The sequence below is a fragment of the Mytilus trossulus genome, chromosome 1 (genome assembly GCF_036588685.1).
Source record: "Mytilus trossulus isolate FHL-02 chromosome 1, PNRI_Mtr1.1.1.hap1, whole genome shotgun sequence".
NCBI lineage: Eukaryota > Metazoa > Mollusca > Bivalvia > Mytilida > Mytilidae > Mytilus > Mytilus trossulus.
The window spans coordinates 82897895-82908012 of NC_086373.1; the positions used below are offsets into that span (position 1 = coordinate 82897895).

The window sequence follows — 10118 nt, forward strand, 5'->3', positions numbered from 1 at the left end:
TTTTAAGGTCGACGAGATAGATGGATTCAGCATAGTCACTAAATTTTATTAAGTGATAGAGTGTCATTTTTACAGCGGAACGTGAAGCTGAAGTATTACCATATTGTCTTTTCATTCTTACTGAGAAGCGCATAAATTAAGGATGGCCCATAAAAATAAATAAACAAGTCGTCAAAGACTGGCATAGGAATTGAATTAAACAAGTCGTCAAAGACTGGCATAGGAATTGAAATAAACAAGTCGTCAAAGACTGGCATAGGAATTGAAATAAACAAGTCGTCAAAGACTGGCATAGGAATTGAAATAAACAAGTCGTCAAAGACTGGCATAGGAATTGAAAGAAACAAATCGTCAAAGACTGGCATAGGAATTGAAATAAACAAGTCGTCAAAGACTGGCATAGGAATTGAAATAAACAAATCGTCAAAGACTGGCATAGGAATTGAAATAAACAAGTCGTCAAAGACTGGCATAGGAATTGAAATAAACAAGTCGTCAAATACTGGCATAGGAATTGAAATAAACAAGTCGTCAAAGACTGGCATAGGAATTGAAATAAACAAGTCGTCAAAGACTGGCATAGGAATTGAAATAAACAAGTCGTCAAAGACTGGCATAGGAATTGAAATAAACAAGTCGTCAAAGACTGGCATAGGAATTGAAATAAACAAGTCGTCAAAGACTGGCATAGGAATTGAAATAAACAAGTCGTCAAAGACTGGCATAGGAATTGAAATAAACAAGTCGTCAAAGACTGGCATAGGAATTGAAATAAACAAATCGTCAAAGACTGCCATAGGAATTGAAATAAACAAGTCGTCAAAGACTGGCATAGGAATTGAAATAAACAAGACGTCAAAGACTGGCATAGGAATTGAAATAAACAAGTTGTCAAAGACTGGCATAGGAATTGAAATAAACAAATCGTCAAAGACTGGCATAGGAATTGAAATAGACAAATCATGCATCTTTAGTGTTATGGTATTTTTTTGTTTGAATCAGTGTATTTTAAGTTAGTATGATCTATCCTCTCCTAAAACATGATAGGTTAATCTATGTTGATCATCCTTTTTGTATGAAACAAAGAATCAAACTCTTTATGACATTGACAAGAATGAGGAATAATGGTGCAAAGAGTAGAGAGTTTTCATACTATTGAAAAGAGGAAGGAGACGTAGACTGTATGCCTGCTAGCGAATCTGTTTTTGTACTTACATCTGTTTCACAGCGTCTCTAGAGTAGGTTGTTTCACAGTAATTTCGAAGCACCTCGATTGCTTATTAAATATACGTTAATAAATAGAATGATAAATTAAATATCGTAGAAATTGTTTTAATACAACTTGTTTGACAAAATGTATCTACAATTGGGGTAGTACAATATCGGTCATTATTTTAGATAACAACAATACAAAGAACTAACACATATTTCTCAAATCAATAATTTTAGGTAATACGTATTTTAAGTGCTAATTGTATATAATAATCACATAATTATGTACAGGTGTAAACTTAACTATCAATAAAAATGCTATCAATGCCCATGCAACAAATTACTGACGTCAGAGGGCGAGTCTATATGAACATGGTGGGGGTGGTCGTGATGATGGTGATGGTGGTCTTTGTGTCTGCAAACAATTACCGGAATGTCAGAATGGTGTACAAGATAACTACTGATGCTTCCCATTATTGTTCGTCGTAATTTTCCATGGCCTCTAGATCCACAAATAATCACAGAAGCATGTTTTTCTTTCGCTGCATTAATAATGGCCTCTCCGGGTTTACCATAACACGAAAATACAGACCCGTTTAACTGAAAATTAAATTCATATATAACATATCTCTGTTGAATTTTACATCTACAAGGAAATAAGTGCCATTGTTTTGCATCTTTTACAAAAACATTTTGCTATTCAAAAAGAATCTTCATCTTAACGCGATCATCCATATTTTCATAGTCCTGAACGTTCGTGAGATACTTGCCCCTGAACGTTAAGCAACCTACAATCAAACGATCCTTATCTTTATCTATGTATTCAAGTATCCATGATTTGGGTAATTTTTCTCTAATTAGGGTTAAGTTTGTATTCAAACCAATGAAAAAGAATAAATTATCCCGAATATGTATTATTTTCTCATTTAAACTTGATTACAGTTATAAAAGAATTGAGTCTGATGTTATTACAAGAACATATGATTTACCCCAGCGTTTGTTAGCTTCAATTGAAGATGCTCTTCCAATGCAGTATGTATATCCATATCTTGTTGAAGCTGTTTTCGTATTTCATCAGTGCTGGAATTTCTACGCACTAAAATGAATAAACAAATAACATTATTAGTATCTCATTACTCAAATAGAGGTATTAAAAAACTTTTACAAAAATTATACATAATTATTTATACAAGACTTAGAATATCTTTTATTTTTTTTCTATTCTAACAAAATAACCTTAAGTTTCTCCTATCATTTTGCGATAACGTTCGAAATACTACTCGAGTTATTTTCACTGCTCCTACTGCTAACCTTCGACAAAACGACACACGTAGAAACCTTCATACGCAAATCCAAATGACGAAATTTACGGATTTATAATTAGTTACAAAATTAAAAATCTTAAAATTTATTAAAAAAATCTTAATTATTTCTAAACAGAACGGCGATAATACAATCCTAGTTCACACGTTTGTATTCATTGCATTTAATTTTGAGGCAAAGAAAAACAAATATTTTTTAACAGTCGGCTGTGCTTTTACATCAACTGTTTTGTCGGTTCAGAAAGAAAACCTGAAATGATTATACAAACGGGTTATCGATACATGTTGCCGTATGTTTCCAAATAAACGTACAAACAAATACCCCAAACAAACATAACCTACTTACTATATGCAGTACAGCCATGGTTGTCAAGACAGGTTATAATTAGTACTTCATCATTTTCTTTTGTTGCATTCTGGGTATACCCTTGAAAAATAAATATATTTGATTATTTTGGTAAAGTTGTTACATAAGTAGCGTATATGTTCTAGTAGACGTTTATTTATCTATATGCTAAGCCATTTGGTGTATTTACATTTTCTTGTTGGGTTTTTACTATCTAATATTCCTTTAAATTCAAATAGAAAAATATGAATGACACTGTTATTATAACAGCACGAATTATAAAAGTGTTAATGTTAAGACAATTTAATTTTTCATTCCCAATATTTGTAGACTACCTCCTGGATGAAAGATGATCGATGATGCGGTAAGAATTAAATAAAAGATGACCCTATGATCAAAACTATTTTAACTTCAATGTTAAAATATCTAGTTAACACACCATTTGCCTCCAGACATATTAATTTTCAACAATTCTTTGTTTCTTTAATATCTTCATTTTAGCCTTAGTGATAATTGATGTCTTGGTTTTAAGGTGAATGTATTAAAACAATTCAAACGTTAGTATGTACACGTTTTGTATTCCTTATTAGTTGTTAAAGGGAAATCACACTATTGTTTATACGCATCGCTCTCGGCGCCGCTATAGTGTCGTAACTGTATTATGACGTCGCCGTTTTCGTGTCCGTCGTAAAGGTTGCAAATTTGAAAAATAGCAAGCCGCTCGAATGGACGTTCCAATAAAGCAGGAGAACTGACAATGAACATATCATATTTTTAGAACTGTTATAATTAAATAAAAGATATGTGTTCACAAAAAAAGGGTCTGATTGTTTTGGGGTAAATTTATGGAATACAGAATAATGGGCAAATACTGCAGAATTAAAGGCGAAAAAAACAGATGAATAGAGAATGAAGCTTAAATATTAAGAATAAAAAATATTGGTAACACATAATAAATATTAATAAATAAATGATCCTCTATCCAGGCCCTTATGATAAAAAAAAACATATCAATACAAAACACCTAATCATTATGATTAATCAACACTAAGAACGATGGAAATTCATAGAATATTCAATATAATTTAGTACCCTCTCGGACCATTTTCCCGAAAACGAAGTTGGTGACAAATACTTTTCTTTGGCAGTGTATCGTCGCGATGCGGTATGTAGAGTTCATGGTATATTTTCGGGAGGAGGGGGAGGGGGTACACATAGACCAAGAGTAGCAGCATGTAAGCGTACACCTTCCGGAATCTGTAGTTTTCAGTCGAACAGAGAGTTGTAAATAGGAACAATGAGTTTCTACAGTTTTCTCATAGCACATGCATGAAACGTCATAACTATAGTTTTTTTTATACTACATGTATAAATAATTCATCAAAAATCTCATTTCATATTTATATTTATCCGGCGCAGCCTGTCGGGTCAATACAAAGCAGGGTCAAAATTAATATGTTCTAGTTCTGAATACTTGTATGCACTAAACTTGCCACTGGACGTAAATAATGCTTGAAGTGCTATTTGATCTCGTATTTTATTTCACATGTGACGACAGAAATTATTCAATTAAGTGTAGTCCATCTTTCCCGAATGTTCCTTTGGCATCTAATGCCTCTCACTTTTTTTGGGGGGGGGGGGGGGGGGGGGTGATTTGTAGAGTAATCATATTTATTGAAATATTCAATTAAAATCGTAAATAAAATATCGAAAATCATCCAAAATTTTACATCGGTTGCTGGCTGTCGAAACCAAAGAAAATTTAGCCCCGTATTGTTTGGTACATGATACTCAATCTCTCTTAAATGCTTTGTTCATGCTAGCATTTGGGCACAAAACAATCATATTTTGTAGTATTTCTTCAAACTGTCGTTAGCGAACTGTAGGATCAGCAAGTTAGAAATAAGGCCGCTAGACGTCAAATAATCTGGGAATATCAAACACTATGCATAGTTATATATTTTGGTACTATTGATGACCTACACCAACAACAATAAAATGCTTGTTTTTGAAACCTAAATCCTGAACGTTTAGAGCAATTACATGTACCCCAACTTCAATTTGTGATATGAAACCTTGTGGTACAATTTCAGAGAGAGTCATTACTTCTCAATGTCATATAAGAAATTAATGAAAATCAAAGCGGAATTTACATCAACAAATTTAAACAATTCATTAAAGTTGTTTGAAAATTGGAAAAAGCATCTTAGAGTTAGGCGTACGAAAACTGGAAAAGCCCCCCTTATTAGCTCACCTGGCCCAAAGGTTGAAGCGTCCGACATGTTGACGGACGGACGGACAACGGTATACCATAATATATAAAGTATGTCCCGTAAACGGTCGTATAAAAATTTCTTAACACGTACTATACATTTGGTTTTAAAAGTCTCCATCAAGAGAACTATTCAACACACACACACACACACACACACACACACACACACACACATGTATTTATGTAGAGTTACATGTCTCACAGAGTACTGCTTAACTATAACCAACACATTAATGGTCCGTCTGGTGAAGGAATAGAATATTCCACTCATATAGATACAAGTTATGTGCTGATGATCATGAAATATTCGCCACTGAAGTTTTGCAAAATTCATGAAAACAATAAAAAAAAATATAGTAATGCTAGTTCAAATCACTTGCCTGTCGACAGTGGTACAGTCAGATTATCGGATTCCGACCATGATTGAAAAGGACAACTAGTTTTTTTTTAATACAAAGGTAGCTAATTAACCTCTCATTCTTTGGCTCTTTAAAAAAAAAGAGGCAAAGATGATATAGCAGAGAGTGCTTAAATTGACACACCGATTCAATCAGTTATTTTCAAATTAATTATCATTAATCAGTATTGGCAAATAAAAAGTACATATACCATCATAAAAGATAAATGTGATAAAAGAATATACATTCAAAGAAAGAGAGTTGCACCAACAGAAAATAGAAACTGCAATATTTCTTACTCTTAATTTCATCGGATCTAAAAATATGTATGTACTCTTTCCAAAAATTTTACTCTATCTAACAGTATAACTCGAAAGTTTCTAAGTGTAACTCTAGCTTCGACTAGAAATCTTACTCGAATAAAAGTTAAATTCAAAATAAAACTCGAGCTCAAAATTTACCTGGAAGTCGAACTTAATTTGGTTCGATTATATATATATATGTTCCGGACCATATGAGTATTTGGACCATACGCGTATGGTCATGACCATATGGGTATATACTCATATGGTCCGACCATACGCGTATGGTCCGACCGTACGCGTATGGTCGGGGTAATTAACAGGTTTACTTCTAGTTGTCACGTCATTAAAAAGACACTACCAAAGGTAATTTTATTATAGATCTATAAAAAATTTAATAATAACAAGATTAAACAAAATGAAATAAGCAGTTTCACACAGTAAATTTTATCACTAGTCATAACTACAGTAAAAAACTTTTTTTTTCATTTTTCGATGCGTTATTACGAGTGAATGGCAAAATGTCGACATGGGAAGATAACCTCCAAATATATCTTATTATTGAACTGTTACACATTCAATCAATTGTTTTACTATAAACTGACGTAAACGTCGACAGGATAAAGAGTCTAATAATGTGCTTACTTTTGAAACTTTATACAATTAGCATTTATTTAGCAGTGCAATATTCAGAATGTTTATACTAATACGTGTTTTTGTTGTTAACAAATGAATGACGTAACCGGTAAGGACCCTAGTTTAATTTTCTAAGTTGTCTGGTGATATGATGCACTTCAGTCTTGTTACGATATTGGAGATCTAGAGCTTTTTAAAAACATCGTAGACACATCGGAATGACCCAGGACCCAAAAAAAGCTATGGTACCGTATGGAAGTAAATGTCATCCTAAACATACAAGCAAGAATACCATTAGCGATGAAAAGTAGCTTTGGCATAATTATTTAATGCTATTTGAATAGTAAATAATACAATTGCATGTAGAAACATTGTTTTTTATAAAGTTTTCTAATGCATATTATTGAAAATCTAATACCTATTTGGTCCAAATACTCATATGGTCCGGCCCGTTAATAACCAAACGAGTATCATACTCATATGGTCCGACCATACGCGTATGCGTATGGTCCAAATACTCATATGGTCCGGAACATATATATATTGAGCGTGGTGTAATTACGGAAATGTAAACCAATTTCTAATTTCTTCCGAAAATGGTGTCATTCAGAACTTTTTAGTACAGTGCCCAGTTTGTGGATTTTTAAGTACGGCATATCAGGTTTTACCTTCCCGGTGCGAATATATACAAGTTAGTGAATTTATTCTGTTTCTAGTCTACTGGAACGTGTTACTTTTCAGTCCGGATACCATCAGTCTTCCGAAGTAGAAGATTCTTTATCTGCACGCTGTAAATTATTTCTTTAATACGGCATGAGGCAGACAATCTTTTACCCTATACAATGAATGCAATTAAAAAATGCAGATGATATCAACTTTGATAATTACTTTATAATAAACTGTTACTGTATTTAATGTTTAACGTTTCGATAGATTGATCAAAATATCAATAAATAATCGAAATACCCTGAAAAAATGTTATTATATTTTGTAGTGACAAGGTTTAGTCCAACCCGATAGTTCCAAGCATTGCCAGAAATGCTTCTATGCTAACAACGTCGTTCTATAACGTTAGTTATAAATAATTCCCGCCAAATATCGATAATAAGATTGTTTCCGTTTTAGCGGATTTAAAACATCGGTGACCCCCCATTTTTATTTATGGTTTTAAAATCTTCCCTGAAGCTGCAACTTATGCAGAAGTTTGAAGGAAAAAACATTAGTAGATTTTTTTTATTTCAAGAAAAATCTATAATAAATGGAAATTAAAAACGGCGGGAAATGTTCAAAGGCCTTGAAAAATAAGGAAACTGCGAAAAATAAATGTGTATAAGGTAAAAGTTACAATTGACTGTTATAGTTTTACCAATAAAACATCGTTTTTCAATATTTTTTCCTTCAATTAGCAATTTAGAGCGCTATTTCTATATTTCGGTATAACGCGATTCTTTACTTTTTGATGACGTCATATCTCGAAAATAACATCGGTGACCCCAATTTTTTTTTCGCCTAAATTATTGTAAAAGGTATGATCTGTCTACATGCAAAATTTCAATGAATTATTATTAGTAGTTTAAAAAGTGTGATTTCCCTTAAATGAACTTGTAGATATAATCTGTCAGTTAGGTGGTCTTCTTTTGTGCGAGATTTTCATTGCAAGTGGTCAGTATTCCTGAGTTTTAATCAAAACTTTTTTTTTTATAATTGATACATTACTGTATTACACCTCGCTCGCTCACTTGTCTCTATAAGTTTTAACCAATTGGCACATTAGATTTTTACGATAATTTCGGAAGTCAATAATATTATATTAAAGGATTAGGCAGTTTTAAATATTTTAAATTCATATGACAGCAAAATTTACACTTTATATACAGTCAAGAATACCTTGGGTACAAAGTAGACTTGATAATGTTCACTTTTTATTCTATTATTTCTTCCTTTTAATTACATGTAAACCATACTAGTATATGTTTTAAGGATTATGTTTCCTTCTGTTGATTCAATGCTAAACATATCGACATTTTATAGAAAATCCACAGCCTTTCCCTTTGTACTCTCTCTTATTTGGAAATTTGATGATTGATAGATAGAGGATTATTGCATGCAATAATGATATCCATTAAAAAGGTTTATAAATTTAGATATAGATTAAAACAAATATAAATATAGACCAATTTCAAATACACCTTCTAGGGTGCGATCGACTTAAGTGACTCAGCACGAGCTGTTTTGGAATTTAAAGGTTGTTTATGACTTTTTGCAGACAATAAACGCTAGCACATCATAGAAAAACAGAGGAGTAATCTATGTTTTCTGTATAAAAGTCTGTAGATTTTCTGCACACATCTTAGTTTTATTTTCACCTAAATCTTTTTTTTATACTAAATAAAATTAAACTATTAATAATAATGCTTTGTACGAAGTTTCCCCTTGGTATATGTACACAATGGCCTATCTATGTTTTTCATTATCTTTGTTGTGTTGATACTATTGCAATTTCAAAACTGCGTAATTCACAGATCACAGAAGGGGTCATAAAGGGGTTGATGCACGATTTGTATCGTATTTACACCAATATATCATATATGTCATGGCAAATGCAAAACTATAAATTTCAATACCTTAAAAGGGAGTCATTAAGCAAATTGACCTTCTTTTATATCGAACACTTTTAGAAAGTAAAGTTTTCGTAATTGGCTTCAGAAATTTAAAAAAGTACATAATTTTTGTAAAGTCCTTTATTGTTTGATGTTTTACTTTTTGTCTCTCATAATTCGTTTAAGAATGGCATTAATATCTATTTATGTTTATATGATATATGTCAATATTTTATAGTGTATATTAATGGTGAAACGTTAATGAACTATCTATCTATCTATGGAAAAGCACGAAAAATGCTGAATATCCAATTACATCTACCATTGTCAAATGACATTTGGTGCAAAAACCTATAATTGATTTGAAGCATTGGCTTAGGGCTACTCTAATGTCCTGCAAACAGATCTGACATGGTACAATGTTAATCAAGTAGATTCAGATTCAATATTTTATTAAAGTCTCACTACTTGCAATACATAGATATACAGTACATACAGAGTATATACACAATATAAAACAGACAATACACAAATATAAATTACAAGTACCATTCTATTAAGAATTATGGCAAGTATGTCAGTCTCTAATTCCCTATTGAATAAGAATGACGATCTTACTCCTACATATAAACAAGCTTATTATTAAATTTATACACACATATTTATTGTATCGCATGTATATCAGTGTATATATGCGAGCTTTATACTAATGTTAATAATAACAGAACGTGATATCAAAACTAAATATATCAACAACACGTGTAGATAAAAAAAATAACTTTAAACAATAATAGCATGAATTACTTACAGTCAAATGCATAGTCTGAATATAAACTCCCGTCCATAGCTATTACAACAGTTCTTTTACCACTATCCGCCATTTCAAAGCCTAAATGTTTGTTGTTCCCCAATACCTCGTGTCCGATCAATGATTAAATACCCAAGTGTACAATTGACCTACTTCACTGGTCAGTACTTATCAATCTAAACATAAAAATTACTTAGGACAACAATAAATACCTGTCGT

The 10118-nt window shown here is 32.0% G+C and overlaps 1 protein-coding gene across 1 annotated transcript; it reads right to left on the minus strand.

The window, feature by feature from the left end:
• Positions 1–1197: 1197 nt before the first annotated feature.
• On the minus strand, positions 1198–10118 carry LOC134710540 (universal stress protein YxiE-like). The gene is made up of 4 exons (XM_063570913.1): positions 9900–10118; positions 2881–2961; positions 2202–2308; positions 1198–1812 (listed from the first exon to the last, which is right to left on the minus strand). Exons 1-4 carry the CDS (start codon positions 9970–9972, stop codon positions 1534–1536), a joined length of 540 nt encoding a protein of 179 aa, XP_063426983.1. The 5' UTR covers positions 9973–10118; the 3' UTR covers positions 1198–1533.

Excerpts from the sequence above, each read along its gene's own strand:
- LOC134710540 (XM_063570913.1), bottom strand. The coding sequence starts at position 9,972 with ATGGCGGATAGTGGTAAAAGAACTGTTGTAATAGCTATGGACGGGAGT. Across the intron at positions 2,309-2,880 it reads CCATGGCTGTACTGCATATA|TGCGTAGAAATTCCAGCACT; the intron begins GTAAGTAGGTTA and ends TATTCATTTTAG. Across the intron at positions 1,813-2,201 it reads TGAAGCTAACAAACGCTGGG|TTAAACGGGTCTGTATTTTC; the intron begins GTAAATCATATG and ends TTTAATTTTCAG.